The sequence below is a fragment of the Pipistrellus hanaki genome, assembly GCF_964339955.1.
Source record: "Pipistrellus hanaki genome assembly, chromosome: 10".
Lineage (NCBI taxonomy): Eukaryota > Metazoa > Chordata > Mammalia > Chiroptera > Vespertilionidae > Pipistrellus > Pipistrellus hanaki.
In genome coordinates this window covers 6,591,300-6,608,087 of record NC_140512.1, presented here as the reverse complement: position 1 = coordinate 6,608,087, position 16,788 = coordinate 6,591,300, and the positions used below count along the sequence as shown (strand labels likewise).

The 16,788-nt window shown below is 52.8% G+C and overlaps 2 protein-coding genes across 3 annotated transcripts in view; both read left to right on the top strand.

The window, feature by feature from the left end:
• Positions 1–16,788, top strand: part of HOXA3 (homeobox A3) — a 35,445-nt gene that overhangs the window by 4,410 nt on the left and 14,247 nt on the right. Inside the window, exons 1-3 of one of the 2 annotated variants that reach the window (XM_084896460.1) lie at positions 5,513–5,630; positions 8,670–8,849; positions 13,042–13,125. The gene's annotated coding sequence lies outside the window, so the exon portion shown is untranslated. Of the gene's footprint in view, positions 1–5,512; positions 5,631–8,669; positions 8,850–13,041; positions 13,126–16,788 lie in introns of those variants that run through there. The other variant, XM_084896459.1, reaches the window with a different exon arrangement.
• HOXA4 (homeobox A4) lies at positions 4,934–7,626 on the top strand. The gene is made up of 2 exons (XM_084896463.1): positions 4,934–5,630; positions 6,191–7,626. The coding sequence occupies exons 1-2, from the start codon at positions 5,030–5,032 to the stop codon at positions 6,550–6,552; spliced, it is 963 nt and encodes a 320-aa protein (XP_084752589.1). The 5' UTR covers positions 4,934–5,029; the 3' UTR covers positions 6,553–7,626.

Sequence of the window (16,788 nt, the reverse complement as noted above, 5' to 3'; positions counted from 1 at the left end):
AAAGCTCAGAAGTCATCAGTGGACCTTTAAGAAATAACGTAGCAACTTTCCAATGCTCCGTGGTACCTTTCAAAGGCAAGAGAACCGGCAGGACACTTCCTTTATTTGAAAACGGTGATTTTGATTCGCCATTTCTCTCTTTTTAGTGCCCATAATGATCCCAAATTGAGAAGAAGGGCAAACAGGCGTTTCTTACAAAATGTATTCTTGGCAATTTTCAAACACAGAATGCTTTTTCTGAAATTGCCAAGAGTTCTTAGAGCTGGGCAGGGGAGGGAGGAAGCGGAAACCCTCCCCCGAAGGGACAGGATGCTTCCCCCCTCCACCGGTGAGAAAATGCTCATTGGTGCCCTGAAAATGTTCCTGTTGTGGGAAATTTTTCATTACGGTGGTTGTTAACCCTACATCGAAAGTAAGAGAAATGCTACAATCTGTAAGTGAATAGCCAGACTGTAAAGAATATGCCATTTGAGCAGGAAGGTGGAATCCAGAAATGTCAGAGCACCATGACAGACTTCTGTTCTCCAGAAAATACTCTTTAAAAACACATTTGGAATAAAGGCGAAGGAGAGGAGACGCGAGGAAGGAGGAAGGGTGGGAGAGAGGGAAAGAAAGGGAACAGTGTGTTAAGGAAGCCAACTGGAACCATGCCTCCTGTGTGAGTTGCATCTGGAGCGCTGAACACTATTTTATTTCTCACGCACCCATATTAGCTGGAAGTGACGGTGCCATTAGAGTCTGTTTTCTGGGGGACGTATTTTCCTTTTCCAGGTATCGATCTTTAAGTAATCATTGAAGGGAAGCAGAGAAGAGAAAGATGAAAAAAAAAATTTCTGGGTTTTTCTTTTTTAACTATAAAGATGTTAATCCAACTACTCAGAATGTAGACTCTTGTTAGGCATGCGCAAGATCACCCCAATATATCCTTGTTGGTTGGATTTGCTGGTGCCAGGGCCATCCAGTGGTAAATATTTCCCAAACAGTGCCGCGGTGGAAGTAACCAGACTGCTTCCACTGCTGGATGTGAAAAGTTTTCGCTCTGGCCAAGAGCTGGAAGCCAAATGGGGGTGTGCCAGATGAAAACAAGAAAGGGAACAACTGTGGTGATTGCTGTTACAGCAGTGAACACTTCAGCACATCTGGGCTAGCAAAACGGGGGAAACTGAAACCCCCGCTATTACTCACCAAGACAATTCTGTGTCCCTCTGAGAGAAGCTTGTTATTGTATTATTGGTTAAGAATGCCCCACGCCTTAGAAACATGTCAGATTCAATAAGCACAGACACCCCTTAGCCAGTTTTGAAAGTAAAAGGTACCCGAAGAAGTTATTGCTTTTAAGAGTGCATACGTTTTTATTTGGAGGATTTTGATGGTTTAGGCCTCTTACACACTCCTGGAGAAAATTTATATTTAATGCAAGTATACATTTCAATCTTTATGCCTGGGTCATGCTCATTGCTATAAACTACTGCAAGGAAATTGCCCCCAAACAATTAATGGTTCAAATGGGTGATAAAGTATTGCTTCTCTAAAATCATGTGCCTCATGTAGGTGGGAGAGAGCCTGCAAATGCCACCATCAGGCACTCTGAAATCCAGCCATTCCAGAGACCAGCAGTCAGTCTGGGGGACTCTCATTCTAAAGAACAAAGGACAAATACAGTCAATACATTCCATAACGTTTACATTTCCTTTGCTCTCCTCCCTCCCCCCCTCCGGTTTTCCCTGAGAAGGAGTGACCTGGGCAGGGACCCTGCTCTCTAAAAGACACTGTATAGACCTTTTAGAAGCGCAAAGTCCAAGGCCGAGGTGAACTTCAGGTCAGCGCGTCTAACAAATATGAAAATGTCGGCTGGTGAAGGGCGCGCCTTGTGACTTAACAAAGACTGTCAATGTGTAAGATTAATAAGAAACAAAATGCACACGGTGTCACTGTTCGGTCACTTTGAATCTCAGGGCAGGGTCGCATTCAAGAGGGCAGGCCATTCCAAAGATATTCAAAATGATTCAAATCAGATTCAAACGAGGCTGCAAAGCCTGCCTTCCTCTCGCCCTCCCGCTCCCTTGGACTCCCTTTGCTCTCCTTCTCCATCTGGGATTCGAGAACATGATGAAAAGTTGTTTCATTTAGTGGGATTTTAAGAAAGCCTTTGTTGGGGATATATGTGATCCCTGCACGTGGAAATGAGCAAACGTGCTTACCAAGGAAAGGATGAGGCTCCCACTTGGAACGGGAGCAGTTGCTGTGCAGAGGTTAGCCCTGCCTCTCTGCCCCATTTCAGAGCACCCCATCTTTTTCTCGGCGAGATGCTGCTGGTAAACTTCGGTTTATGTATTAATCGAGTTAGTTTCTTTCTGGCTTTATTTTGGTGTCTCGGATTTTATGTAAAGGCAAGAAGTGTTGTTGTTGTTGTTGTTTTTAAATGTTTTCCAAAAGATTATTTGATTCAGTGGAATGATGCTGTGGCTTGCACAGAGAGACTGTGGAAGGATCAGAAAAGGTACTGAGATTGTTTATTACAGCCATAAATCTTGCAGTAAAATGTCAAAATGTCCGTGTGTGAGATAACACTTGGTGGTCCTGGCCCCGTTTGTGTTTATGATAGGAACCACAAAGACAAGTTACAGGCCTTGGGGGATTGTGTGTAAGCCCATCTTCCTGAAGTAATATAACCACAGGAACACAGGCGCAGTTAACTCGTTTAGGCTAACCATATACAAAACAGTGCCCATGCCTTGTTAATACTTTAAAATAGAAACCCGGTGGAAGGTTCTGAGGCTAAACAACATGAATTTTGTGTCTTAGTGTCTGTAAATAACATTAAACAAACATGGTTAAGACCCTAGTACTCAAGGCTGATGCCACGAGAATGACGGCAAAATTTCATTGTCATGTTCCCTCCCTCCTGCAAGCTTAGAGAGCCCAATTTTGAAAATTATATTATGTATATATTATGTATATATTATTCAGGTTATATAGTCAATATATGTGTGTGTGTGTGTATTTCTTACTGTAGAGAGATATTGGTTTAGGCAGCTATAGCACAGGCTAGATTTCCAGGGAATTTAGAGAGAACATCTAAAGATTACCTTCCGCATTGATTTCTGTCTGTGGCTCAGATTTCATTAAAAAAAAAAAAAAGTCAGGGTGCTCCAAGTGGATGGACAGCACTCTTCACAGACACACAGCCAATGTGGAAAACCTCTTTGTACCACTTCAGGGTGATTCCAGTTAAAAAAGCTAACATGATCCCCCTTTAAACCTCTCTTCCTAAATTAGCTTAAAGATTAGTCCCATATAACAGGCTTTATGTGGCTAAGCATTAAATGACTATCCATCAAATGGATATTCCAGCATTTAGTAACTCATATGAGTAACCGATATAAATGAAGATAGAATTGACATTCCTTTTGAAGTGTCTCCAGGCTTAAGCTATAGCTTTCCTTGTCTGCCTTCCAGACTCAGTGGTGAGAAGGCTGTTTATACTGCTCTTTGAAAAATCAAGTAAGATGTACCAGCTGAAAAAAAAAAAATCCTGGCTGTTCCATGCCAATATGAAAGCATGTTTGAAGAGTGGCTATTCTAGCTTGTAGTGCTTGAGTCTAGGCTGGAAAGTAGAGGATGTAGGTGTGTCTGTTACCCAGAAAAGGAAAGGAAAAGTACACAGCAGGAGTAAAGGCTTCAGTATTTAATTCAAAGATCAACATTAGGTGGGATTAATAAGTAATTTATTTGTTAATAATGGTGTAATTAGTTTACCCATCAAATTTCAATTACCAAAATGGCAGGCAACTGTCCTCTCTCCCCCCCCTTTCCAGAGCTACGATTATCGTTAATATGCTAATTCCCAGCAATGCAGAAATTACAGGCTGTCCTGCAAACAGAACTTTACCCTGAGATTCAGCCTGGGAGAGCAGCATCCAAAATACAAAACACAATCTTCTCAGCGGGGAAGAGCCTCGTTGGCAATCAGGCTGGGCAAAGTGCACTCACTCTCTCCGTCGCTCGTTTCTGCTTGGGAATTGTCTGAGATAGGACGCTGTTGGTTGCAAAGCTCAGTTTTCATCCATCCATCCCCCATCCTTGGACCACCGCCTCCCTCCCAATCGCGCCCGGAAAACGCGAGTGTTTAACTCTCACATCAACACCTCCATCAAACGAGATGCTATTAGGAGGATCTGGGTTTTCTTAGGACTTCCCCTCCCGCCATCAGATTTTGTCTCTAAAAGAAAGACAGCAGGAGAAGCGCCCGTCCGGTTGAGCCGGGAGGGCCTAGCTGTGCATTTTCAGGCCGGTTTCTCCCGGCTGCTCAGCCGCAGGTTCCCGGTTCTCCCGGTTCCTGCCAGGCTCCTCGGAGCGGGGACCCCGGCGCGGGCGCGGCGAGCGGGTGGCCAAGGGGATCAGCTGGGGGAGAAAATAGGTCTATCGACCTCATTCGTTTTATTCCGGGGACAGGATTCAAACGAGCATGATTTCCTCGATCCCAACCCATTCCCTCCCTTAGCCGGCCTCGAACCCGGGAGGACGCCGGGCCGGGCGAGGCGGAGCCCCGAGGTCAGCGCTGGGCCGCGGGCGCCTGGCTGCTCCGCGAGGCCTAGGCCAGGACTGGGGCGCTCCCAGGGCACAGCCGGGGCGTCCGCCGGGAATAGAGGCCTTCGAGGGCCCCCCAATTCCCAGCGGGTCTCAGAGTTGGGGGGTTGGGGGGGGGGGGACCAAAGCGCCAGTTCCCTCCCTCCGCCGGGGACCCGACCGCCGCATCCATCACCTCCCGCGCGCTTCCTGATCCGGGTCCGCGCGCGCCGCGCTCCCATTGGCGGGCGCGGGTCACGTGGGGGGCGCGCGGGCGCGGGCGGGGGCGGGGCGGCGCGAACTTCGGTGGCATTGGCGGCGGCGGGGGAGGGGCGGGCGCTGGCAGCGGGGGAGGGGACGGGAGGGGGGGAGGGGAGCGCGGCGGGAGGGGGAGGGGCCTCGGCGAGCCCAGAAAAACGACAACGCGAGAAAAATTAGTATTTTTGCACTTCACAAATTAATGACCATGAGCTCGTTTTTGATAAACTCCAACTACATCGAGCCCAAGTTCCCTCCCTTCGAGGAGTACGCGCAGCACAGCGGCCCGGGCGGCGGGGACGGCGGCCCGGGCGGGGGCTCGGGCTACGCGCAGCCCCCCGCGCCCGCGGCCCAGCACCTGCCGCCGCCGCCGCCGCCCCGCCAGCCCCCCGCCGCCGCCTACTACGCGCCGCGGGCCGCCCGCGAGCCCGCCTTCCCCGCGGCCGCGCTCTACCCCGCGCCCGGGGCCGCCGACGCCGCCTTCCCCTACGGCTACGGCGCCGGCCCCGCGCGGCCCCCGCCGGCCGAGCAGCCCCCCGCGCTCGCCAAGGGCCCCGCGCACGGCCTGCACGCGGGCCCCGGCCTGCCGGCCCCCGGGCGCCAGCCCCCGCCGCCCCCGCAGCCTCGCCCCGCGCCCCCGGCGCCCCCGCGGCGCTGCGAGGCGGCCCCCGCCACCCCGGGCGCCCCGGCGGGCGGCAGCGCCCCCGCGTGCCCGCTGCTCCTGGCCGACAAGGGCGCGCCGGGCCCGAAGGGCAAGGAGCCCGTGGTGTACCCCTGGATGAAGAAGATCCATGTCAGCGCCGGTACGTGGCGCCGCCGGGGAGGGGGGCGCGGAGGGCGGGCTGCGGCCCCGGCCGGCCGGAGGGCGAGGGTCTGGGGGGCCGGGGGTCAGAAGGCGAGGGCCCGGGGAAGGGGCCTGGGAGGGGAGCCCCCAGGTGGCCCCGGCGACAGTGGGGTGTGGGTGTGTGCGCGCCAGCCAGCCGGATCCCAATGTGAGAACCCTTTTGTACCCGGGGTCCCTTTATCGGGAGATTTACGAGACGCCAAACTGTTAGGGCAGTCATTATAGCCCCCATAAATTTAATTGCCCTGGCAGAGGCTTCAGGCCATGTGTCTTTGAAGCTTTTCTTCAGCCCCAAGGCCCAGCTCCGCGCTTTATGGCTCTCGGGTGTTTCCCGTTGTCAATAGCCTGTGAAACATTTTCTTTGCCGTTTTATGTGTCTTGCGTGAACTTGGTGTCAGGTTATTATATAATGATGATGTCCCATTGCTCTTCCCCACCCCACCTTATCTCTCCTCCTCCTTCCCCCTCTCTGTCCGCTCCCTCCGCCTCGGCTTTCTCCTCGGGGTGATGGGCTCTCAGTCAACCCCAGTTATAACGGAGGGGAGCCCAAGCGCTCTCGGACCGCCTACACCCGGCAGCAGGTCTTGGAGCTGGAGAAGGAGTTCCACTTTAACCGCTACCTGACCCGGCGGCGCCGCATCGAGATCGCCCACACGCTCTGCCTGTCCGAGCGGCAGGTCAAGATCTGGTTTCAGAACCGGAGGATGAAGTGGAAGAAAGATCACAAACTGCCCAACACTAAGATGCGCTCCTCCAACTCGGCCTCGGCCTCCTCCGCAGGCCCGCCAGGCAAAGCACAGACTCAGAGCCCCCACCCAAACCCGCACCCCCACCCCCACCCCCACCAGGGGGCCTCCACACCCATTCCCTCCTCCATATGATCTTCTAGAGACCTAGACCAGTTTCTTTCCCTCATCTGCTCTTCTCCTCTCTTCTGCCCCTTTCCCCACCCACCCCTCCCCATCGGGACCACAACAGACCCCAAAACAAAACCCAACTAGATGAAAAGTGTAATAAAAGGAAGAGGACATTATCCTGGTAAGAGTGTGTGCTGGTTGCCACCCAAGAGAGGACAGTGGCCAGGATGCTGGCTGGTGGCACAGCCTGCTGGCCTAAGAAGGAAGGCTGCCAGGGCTGGGCACCTGAGAAGGACCACTTGGCCCCACACACTTTTGAGATGGCCGAAGGACCTGTATGTGTATATTTGCTGCAAACAGAAGAAAACAGACCCTTTCCTACCCTTTTCTTGTCTCCCCTCCCTCATTCAGGCAGCTCATACAAGCTTGTCTTGAACTGAATACATGAGTAGACATTGTGGACCTCACAGGATTATTTAATTCTCAAAATGTATAGACCTCAATGGTAGCCGTGTCACCATAGTTCCCCTCCCTTGCACTTATTTAAAATATTGTTGTAGAGGTGTTGTTGTCTTGTTCCGAGGCACATCTTTGGGGAGAGGGGAGTGTATTTAGACCCATGTGCAACTGTACAAACCGTGGTGTGGCTCTATAGAAAGCCTTGCTAAGAATAAACTCTGTTTCAAAAAAACATTAAAGTTCTAAAACATGTCTGTGTGCTTCCTACTTTTAATTTTTTTTTAAAGTGCTCTGGATTGACGTGCTTGACCTTGCCCATGAGAAAACCTTGTAGATGGCTTGAGTTGTGTTCTCCGGGATTCTGACTGCGCATATAATGTGTGTGAGTGTGTTCAACTCGAGTTGAACTCTTGTCAAGTCTGACCCGCGGTGGGAAAAGTTCCAAAGAGCATGAAGGCTCTTGAGCTCTGAGCGGGCTCCTCTTCTTCCCAAACTTGGCCAGGCTGTCAGGCTTCAAGTCTCCGTAAGGCAGAGAAACGTGTCCTTCTGGGCGATGAAAGGTGAAACCGGGCAGCGCTGGGGCCCAGGACTCTCTGCAGCTGCTCTGACTCGCTGAACTCTGAGCACACTTGGAAAGAAGTGGTCCCTCTGGTATTTATGGCACCTTCGCACTTAATCTGCCTGTTTCCCTGGAGATAAAAAATAGTTTGTGTAAAGGGTTGAGATTGCTTTTTGTTTCCTTGCTGTTTTGAAGGCTCTCTTCAGTAACTATAGCTTGGGAATTTTTATTTGTTTAATTCTTCCTTTTTCGAGGCAAGAAATGTTAAAGTAAACTGGATTTTCCCAGTACACCCTCCAGAGTTTCTTCTGAGGAAATACAAGGCTGAAGGACACCCCAAATTGTACCCCAAAGCAAGGTAGACCTGGGAGTATTCAAACCTAGAAGACAGCCAAACACTGAACTAGGGTCACTTGCCTCAAATGCCCCCAGATTTTTCTGCCCAACCTAGAGATCTAGATTTAAAAGGTTGAACATAAAATCTACCTCACAACCTCCACAACCCTAGGATTTGTTTACTGATTTACTAATCAGCCCAGAGAATCTGGACCTGGTTGTCACTGAAGGGACAAGACACAAATAAGCCAACACACACTGGCCGCGGGATATTAGAATTGTCACCTGGCCTTGAGTGAGGGCGATGTTCAGCTCCTGGAATAATTTCAGCAGAGCTGGGAGGGGTGCTCGCCCACCTCTGCAATAACAGGTTTTTATACACATTTTCCCACCAGTGGTGAGCCCCTCACCAGTGGTCAGTGTTGTTCCTCTCCTGCCTGTGTGTAACCCAGGCAGAGGCAAACTGCTGTCTACCTCTGAACAAACCGGATCCGAGAGGGAGGCGATGGGTCCCAGCCTCAGAGGGGCCTCCACCTCTCCCCAAGAAAGCCCAGGGGCAAGCAAGTGCCCGCCTTCCCAGCGAGGCCAGACCTGGCATAAAGGGCATTTTATAGGGTGTGAGCGAGTGCCAGGGATCTCTGGAGCCCCTGCAACTGCTGCTGAGACTCATTAACCCTTCCTCTGCTCCACGCACTTGTAACACGGAATTAAACCACGCTGAAAATAGCAATTTTCCCGGGAACCATTAATCACCTCCTACAATAAATACTTCTTTGTAATTCAACAGCAATTCTGAAAGGCATTCTCTGGGAAAAGTCTGTGGAGAAGCAAGGGATCTTCTTGCAAATAATGTGGTCTCGGGCAAAGACGCAGCATCTTGCCTGTCTGCTCAAAACATGCCCAGACTCTTGGTGGAAACTGAGTGTCGAGCTGCAAAACCTCACATGGCAGATTGTCATCAATTAAGGTAAATTCTTATATTTCTCCTTTGTAGCGGAGGAGGGGGATGAGGGCATTAATGAGCTGTAGAGGCAGTTGTATGGGGCTAAAAGGGGTAATGAAGAGAAAGGATGGAGACCGCGCGCGCGCGCGCGCGCGCGTGTGTGTGTGTGTGTGTGTGTGTGTGTGTGTGTGTGGTGTGTTTTAGATTCCAGTGCAAAATGGCATTTTTACCCAAACTGTGCTGATTATTAAGGTATTGGTAAGTTTTACCAAGACAAAATGCTTCAAAAGGACCCAGATGATTGTGCCATTTCTTTCGTGTGTTGCCTGTTTCAGATTTGGTCTTCTAAAGGAGCTTGTTATAACAGCTTAGAAAACCCCACTTTGTGCTTCAAAATCGTGCATTGTCTGCCCTTTGCTAGGGCAACCATAAGAGTTCACCCAGAGGACAAATTTTCTATCTCATTAATTGTTTTTTTTTTAAAGCAAACTCTATTGGCTCCTCAAACCCTTGACCTTTAGAGACAGTAGTATTTTGTGTGAGCGCTATGCTGCTGCTACCAAAATGACCCTTACACATGCTCTCCTCTTCTTTCTCTCTTTCTCTCCCCTTCCCTCTAACACACACTCATCTGCTTTAGTCACATAGTCACGCTGTGCATGACTCTGGAGAGATAAAAGTTTTGTCAACATCTGAAATCAACCTAAATCGGATAGGAGACACTTTAATGGTCACAGTTTGAATTAAGTACTTAAGAGTCTCCCCCCTGAAGAAAAATGGCACTTTGCAGGCTCTCTTTCCTAGTTTTGCTGAAATCTACGATATACCCGGTGTTTTATTACAGCAGGAATTCAACTGTGACAGGCAGAGTGGAGTACTTAATACCCAGGATGGAGCTCCTGGGGAGATTACCTAGATATATGGGGAGCGGGCCCTCTGCACAGCATCTCTGACTTTATATTCAGCTGTCACCGGGTGCCCACATCCCGCCCCCCCTCAGACCCTCCCCCTGGGGTGGGTGTCACCAAGCCACCTCTCTCTCCCTGCTTCCCTAAGCTAGCAAACTGTGCTGTGCTCACCCCCCCACTGCCTTCCCTCCAGCAGTTCAACATGGACACAGGTCAGCCATTCTTTAGAATGGAAAGAAAGAAAAAACTCAAACAGTCCATGTAGCAAACAGAGGCCCGGGGCTTCCCGTTGGAATGAGTGGATTCCATGCAAGCAAAAAGCTGTTCTTGACACTCATCCCTAGCCCAGGTGAGGTCCTCCATTGGAGCGCACAGGCTCACCCTGCCCAACCGCTGCTCCCCCAGCGGCCACTCCTCTCTGGATTGTACAGTCTACGGACCCAAAACTAATGCTGCTTCTCCTCTCAAAGAGCACGGGCTGGAAAAAATAGGAGGAAGAGGAGAGTCCAGTGTTCTAACTCTGATAGCACCGAGGAGGCTGCGGGGCTGTTGTGAAATAGTCTCATCTGACATCTCTGTCTTGGAACTCTGTCAAGTCTTTTTCTCAAGGCCCCACACCCATGGAGTAACCCCTGCCCCTCTCAGGTCGGCCGCAGTCTCTCTGGAATTGATTTCTGGGGGGAGCAGTGAGCTGCCTCAGATTGTCAGCAGTTAGCAGAGAGCCCAGATTGAAAGTATCTCAGGAAAAAGAGAACTGGAGGCCATTTTGGTCCCATCTCCGTTTCCTGATGAGGACACTGAGGCAGCTCACTGCTCCCCCTCCCATTTCCTTTATGCTAATGAGCTGTAGATCTGGGCTCACCTTGGATAGGGGTGAGTGCACAGGCTTCTTTCCTCGGCAGAAGGCCAGCCAGTCTGGGCTCGCACTGGACATGAAGGGCCACAGGTGTGCTCCTCCCAGCTAGAAGGAAGGGTGCCGAGACAGGTGGGCTGGCCTCTGAGCCCAGGAGGTGACAGATGTCAGGGTCAGGTGCCTGGGAGGGCAGTGGACACCGCACTGTCTACAATTCTCACAGTCCCAGGCGGACTCATTCTGCTGTGCTCGCCCTGGAGTCTCCATGGCGGTTCCCTTGCCCAGGAGCTGGGCAAGGGGGTCTGCATTCTGGAGGCCTGGGAACTAAAAAGCCAGCCAAGGGCCCTGGTGGCAGCAGATAAAGGTGTAAGGCCTGTTGGAGGGAGACATGGAAATTGTAATCCTGGGGGTCACGTGACTCATTAAATAATTAATGCCGATCATCAAGAATGGATGGAGTCAGCAGGGCCTCACTAGGAATGACTCTCTCAGAAGTGAGACATCCCCGCCCCCAACTTCCTATTTGATTTTTTAAAACACACACCGTCAGATTTATTCCTCAAGGCTTTTAACTCCTTCAGGAGGGTCGGAGAGAGCCTTCGGCGGGGAGGACCGCGCCGGCGGGCCCCTGCGGGGCTGGGAGCCTTCCCTGCGGGGCGCCTGCGAGTCCGGGGAGCCCGCGTCCGGCCGGGGACCTGTGAGTTGGAGCCGGGCTTGCGGGCCGCGGCCTGGCGTTGGTGATGAAGTGGGGCGGGCGCGCAGACAGTCGGTGATGTTCCGATTCACACCGGGGAGGGCCGCGGAGATGCCGCGGGCCGGCGTGGCTTTGTTCCCTGTCCCCGGGGTTCATAAATCACCGCGCCGGCGGGCGAGGGAGCCAGCGAGCGCCCACCGCACCGAGAGGCCGCGGCGGCGGCCATGGCGAGGGGCAGACCTGGGCAGCATCTCTCTGTGACTCATTAGTCTGCACGATTTATGGGGAACCGCAGCCATGAATATTTGACTTGGGGATAAGGAAATAGCAACAATAATAATAACCATAATAATTACAATGCTCCTAAGCGTCGCCGAGCGGGGGTGGCTTGGCAGATGGTGGCATCGCAGCTCTTTCTGGGACGAAGTTGAGTGGCAGCGTGCAGTGTGGCTGAGCCCCACCTCACTCGGGGTCATGCCAGGAGTTCCGAGGCCAGGGGGGCGCCGCCTCTGGGGACACAGAGGGCGAGTCTGAACAAGAGAAAGGGGCCAGCATGGGTTCTGCGGCCCCAGCACAGGGTGGAGGGTGGGGTCGGGCGGCGGCGGCAGCTGAGGGCCGCCAGCTTCAGGTGTGCGGCCACTTGTTCGGGGCGCTAGGGGCCTGGGAGCCCGGGTGGGGGTCAGGGGCCTGTCAGGTATTTGGTAGCTGCTCCTGGTGCTATCAGCAGGATTGCATGGGTGCCAGACAGCCACTGGGGGCTGTCTTGGGGCAGGCCGGAGTGTGGGAGGCAACTCGGGTTTGGGTGAAGGGGTAGTGGGGCAGGGACAGGGCTGGGGAAGCAACCCACTTGGCAGAGAGCCAGCTCGGCTGAGCCGTTCTCCAAGCTAGAGCTCATTGACTAGGAGGATTCTCGCCTCCTCCCCGGCATCTTGCCCCAACCCCTCAAGTTGGCTGACCATTTGCTAGTTGGAGAGCAAGAGAGGGTTGCAGAGACCTTGGAGACAGGGTGGAAGCAGAATTGGGGCATCTAGGAGCTTGTGGCCACTGTGCAAGGTGAGGCTGGAGAGGGCCCCTGGACTGGGTATTGTCCCAACCCACATGCTTCTCAGTCTCCCCGTCTCCAGCAGCCGGGGCTGGCCTGCTGGGAGGGACTGGGCAGCCCATGGGGGCCGAGGAGTGACGCGCCCAGGGCTTGAATGAACCAAAATACAAACCCTCTCCAGGCTGCCCGGGGCCTGTGGGCTGAGCTGGAGTTTGATTTCGCGCCAAGCAGAAATGCACACTGTTAGCGAGGTTTCGGAGAGCCTGTGATTGAGCGCTCGCAGACAAGGCTCCCCTTTGTTAGCAGAAGAAAATAAAGCGGCCTTCACATTCCCCAAGTGGAGGTGCGTGAGGAGTCCCGGAGCAGAGCGGGCGCCCACAGCAGAGCCCCTTCCACCTTCCCGTCTCGCTCCGCCTCGTCCATTTTCTTCCCCTTCCCCCTGCCCACCCCCATATAAAGAAAGGAAAGGAAGAGTGTGGGTGCGGAGATGAAGTATGTATTTATTTTACAAAAATAAATCACCATCTTCAGGCCATTTGCAGACAGGAACCTTTCGAGCAATGAGTGTGCCGCATGGACGAATGCCCTGGCGACTCCTCCGTGTCCGCGTCACCCGGGGGGCCACCCTGGCGCCCGGACCGGCCGCGCTCCCAACTCCGGTCCTCCGACTCGCTTCCTCCGCGGCCGCTGCTCACCCTGTGCTGTCTGTCTGTCCGCAGAGCGCCCGGACACCGGCGGAGGCCATTCCCTGAGCGCCCCGCAGCTGGAGACGACCTGGGGTCCAGTCTGAAATCTCTCTCGAGGTAAGCGCTGCGCCCACACCACTCGGGCTTCGCACCGGGCCTCTGGCGGGAGTTCGCCGTCCCAGGCAGCTCGGCCCTTGGAAAGAGGCTCTGGTCAATATTTAACTTCGGAGGTTATTCCCAGCGGCAAGTTCCGCGAATGCAAGGCTGACTCAGGCAGACAAAGAGCCCGCAGAAGCCGGCGTCCTGCAGGAAGCGGTGGATCGCAGAGACCAAAGATGTATGCGCTCGGGCGGGGGTGTCAGAAGGATATATTTGTTTCTTCCAGCAAGTTCCAAACAAATCGCTCCATGCAGCAGCGGGGCAAAAGCCAGCAGAGACCACGGAGGCGGTGGCCGCCGCGTGGGCCGTCCTGCTTGTCCGCGGCTGGCGGAGGCTGTGAGCTCGGAAGCCGTGGTCAGTCCAGGTCTCCGTGGAGGAGGCTGTTTCTCCTGTCCTTTTGCTTTTCCTCGGCGAAGGGAAGTGGCTGTGTTTCCAAAGTGCAGCCTGTCGCAGGCAGCGGGACTTCTGGGTGCCTTGAGCCAGGCTGACTCCCTGTTCTCCCTGCAGGAAAAGCACAGGTTTTCAGTATCTCCGCGTTTTATTTTCCTGCTCGGAACAAGGGAAAACTCTTTAAAATTCTTTCCCAGTTCTGGCTTAATTTGTTCTCTTAGTTTGGGATGCAGGGAGGTAATTACTGTGGTTTATTACCTTGTAAAAGATCCATAAATTTCTTGCCTATTTGGGGGAGGGGCCACTGGAACAGCTTCCCGAAGCTTGGTGTGAAGGAATGGGCTTGCTTTGTTCTTGGAGGAATTCCTTGTTGTAAAAAGTTTTCTGAGACTTTGTTTTCTATCCCCTAGGCCCCAGTCTTCCCTAAAATGCTCTCCCCAAATAGATACTAGGTTGCTAATTTATGGCAACATGCTGTTGGTGTGTGCTCTAAGGCAGATAAGGTGTTTTAGATACAATTCTTACTTTATTAGCTAGGAAGTAAACAGAGCGATAGTAAAGTGGGGTTACTTTCTCAGCTACTGTGTGTCTATTTATATCAAGTACAGACAGAGCATTTCAGGAATTTGCAACTCCGTGTGGACATTTGATTTGCATCTCCGCACACAACACTATCATTGCGTGTGTAAACAGTTGCAGGAGTTTGAGGCCATGTGTATACAGTGATATACACAGTCGTGTGAGTCCAGAGGACTTGGAGCCCATTTGTAGCGCCGTCGCAGCCACAGGAAATATCTCATGTTAAGTAATGATCTATAACCTCCACCCAGGAGGAGTGGGCTGAGAGGGCCTAACCTGCCGCCGAGGAGAAAAACCACTAGAGTTAACTAAGGGGAGAAGCATGTTAAGTGTGTTTTTGACAGAGAAATCAGATTGCAGTGTTTGAATACAGATACATCTAATCTGCCAACAGCCTTGCAAATATTGACTAAAGCTCTGCATCCTGAGTCACCTGCTCCTTCCTAGACAGCTCTCTGCCTGCTTTGGCTCTGGTGGCCTGGATCCGGGGCCTTCGTCCCCAGCCCCGCTCGCCAGGTGGGGGGCTGAGAGAGTGAGTGGAGCGGTACTGGCAGCTGGGTGTCCCAGCCTGTGCCCAGATAGCTGAGCATCCCCATTCTTGGTCTCTGGGCTGGGAGTTTACGTGGCCCACAGCCGTGCCCCAGGAAAGACTTCAGAGTGGTGAAGGAGGACTCGCAGCTGCAGCTGCGGCTTCTCTGGTGGCTTGCCCAGCCCAAGCTCTCTCTTAGGGAAGCTGTTTTCCCCTCAAAAGTTAAATTTCTATAGTCTTCCTCAGTTATGTTCCTTTATGACCCACAAAATCACCCTTTCCTAGCCCAAGTCAGTGATGTTAATTGTTAAACAGCAGTTGGAGCATTAACTGGGCTGTTAATAGGGGCATGAGGATCCTGGCTGGCGCTGGGATGCCTCTAGGCCTTGCTGGTGTTAAGGCATTCCTCTGAAGCACCACCAAAGGCGTCCCCATTGATTTATGGCCTTGGGAATTTCAGTCTGCTCCAGAGGGTTCTGAGAGTTCTGAAGGCCCCTTCCCATCACTGAGTGGAGACCCCTACAGAAACTCTGGTGGGGGGAGTGGAGTTTACCAGCAGCTGGGCTGTACTTCCAGGTCCTCTCTAGGCTATCTGGAGAGCTCAGGGTGAAATATTTGGGGGTGGTGGGTAAGAGGAGCAGAGGACAGTGGGTTTCTGGCTGAGTCCCTGTGGTGACTGGGGAGTGCTTTGTGGAAACCAGCCTTTGGTCCTGTCCACCACCCCCAAACCTGAGAGAGCGGGTTTTCACATTAGATGCTCACTTTCCAGCTTGTGGCTCAGGTCAGAGCCGGGAAGGTTGACATAGAGATTCTCTCCTAGCTGTCCCACAGACAGAACCTCATTGGAATACGGCCACCAGCTTGGGGCAGGGCTCCCTTCCAAGGGGTGTGAGGCCTCCCTCAGGAAGGGGGCTGCCATTCTGAGTGAGATACCCTCATGAGCAGCCCCCTTCCTGAGGGCCTTCCAGTCTCACTAGGCCCCTCCGTTCCCCTGCAGGCCGGGAGGGGAGGGGCGGGAAGAACCATGCACAGCCTCCTGCAGCTGCTACAAGTTCGTCCTCATGCTCAGAGTGGCCTAGCTAACACAAGACCCGCTCTCCAGGAACAAAAGAATATGGCATGAGGGTCTCTCCACCTCAGAGCATTCCCAAAGTTCAGAAACTAAGATCCAAAAAGAGGAAGTGTTTAGATAGCCCCTGAGAGGGTGAAATGTTGAAATCAGTGGAGACTGTCACCAAGCCGAAAGCAGGGGTGTGTGTGTGTGTGTGTGTGTGTATCTGTGTGTATCTGTGTGTGTGTGTGTGTGTGTGTGTGTGTGTGTGGTCTTATTTATTTCAGCCAGGCTCCTCCTGGGAAGAGTTGGTCCAGGTCACTTTCTGCTGGTGGGCACAGAACTGTCTTAGGGGAGGGTGAACAGAGAGGGCCCCAGATTACCTTGCAGTAGGTTAGTTAATTTAAGGGATGCTAGGATTTCTTTTTCTCTTCTTGCACAGACAATTAGATCCTTTCCCCTTACATTTTTCATCATTAGAAGCCCATGATTTCAGGTATCATTCTGCTATGCACTGAGGAAAAGTGTAAGTTCAGGTTCGGCCCAGGCACTGGGTCCTTCAGCTTCTACAAAACTCTGACCCACCCACCACTCTGGAGCCAAGTACCTACTTCCTACAGGGCTCCCGTCCCACAGAACAAAAGCAACCGGACTTTAGCCTTTTGTCAGGTAATGAGGGGCCGTTTGCATGTCTACAGCGGCGGTGGTGTATGGCGTGGGTGTTAGCACATCCGTACAATGGCAGGCCGGGAGAGAGGCAAGCCAACCATCACTGGGTTTTCTTCCGGAAACAAGGCCTGGGCCGTGACTCCAGAGAGGCGGGAGGCTTGGGTGAGCTGGGCTCAGCAGGTCTGTGAGTGGGAACCTGTAAGGAAAGTTATGTGGTCTCTAAGAATGGGGACAGCATTGCTTTTTCTTATGTTTGGATCAAGTGCAAAGAAATATAAGAGAGATAACTGGCCTTGTGTGGCACATGTGGGGGGGGGGGGGCAGATGCCCCCAGCATACAACTGCCCCAGATAAAACTCTTCCCTCCTGCTGGTCACGGTCCCCCTCTCCTCCCTCCCCCCCA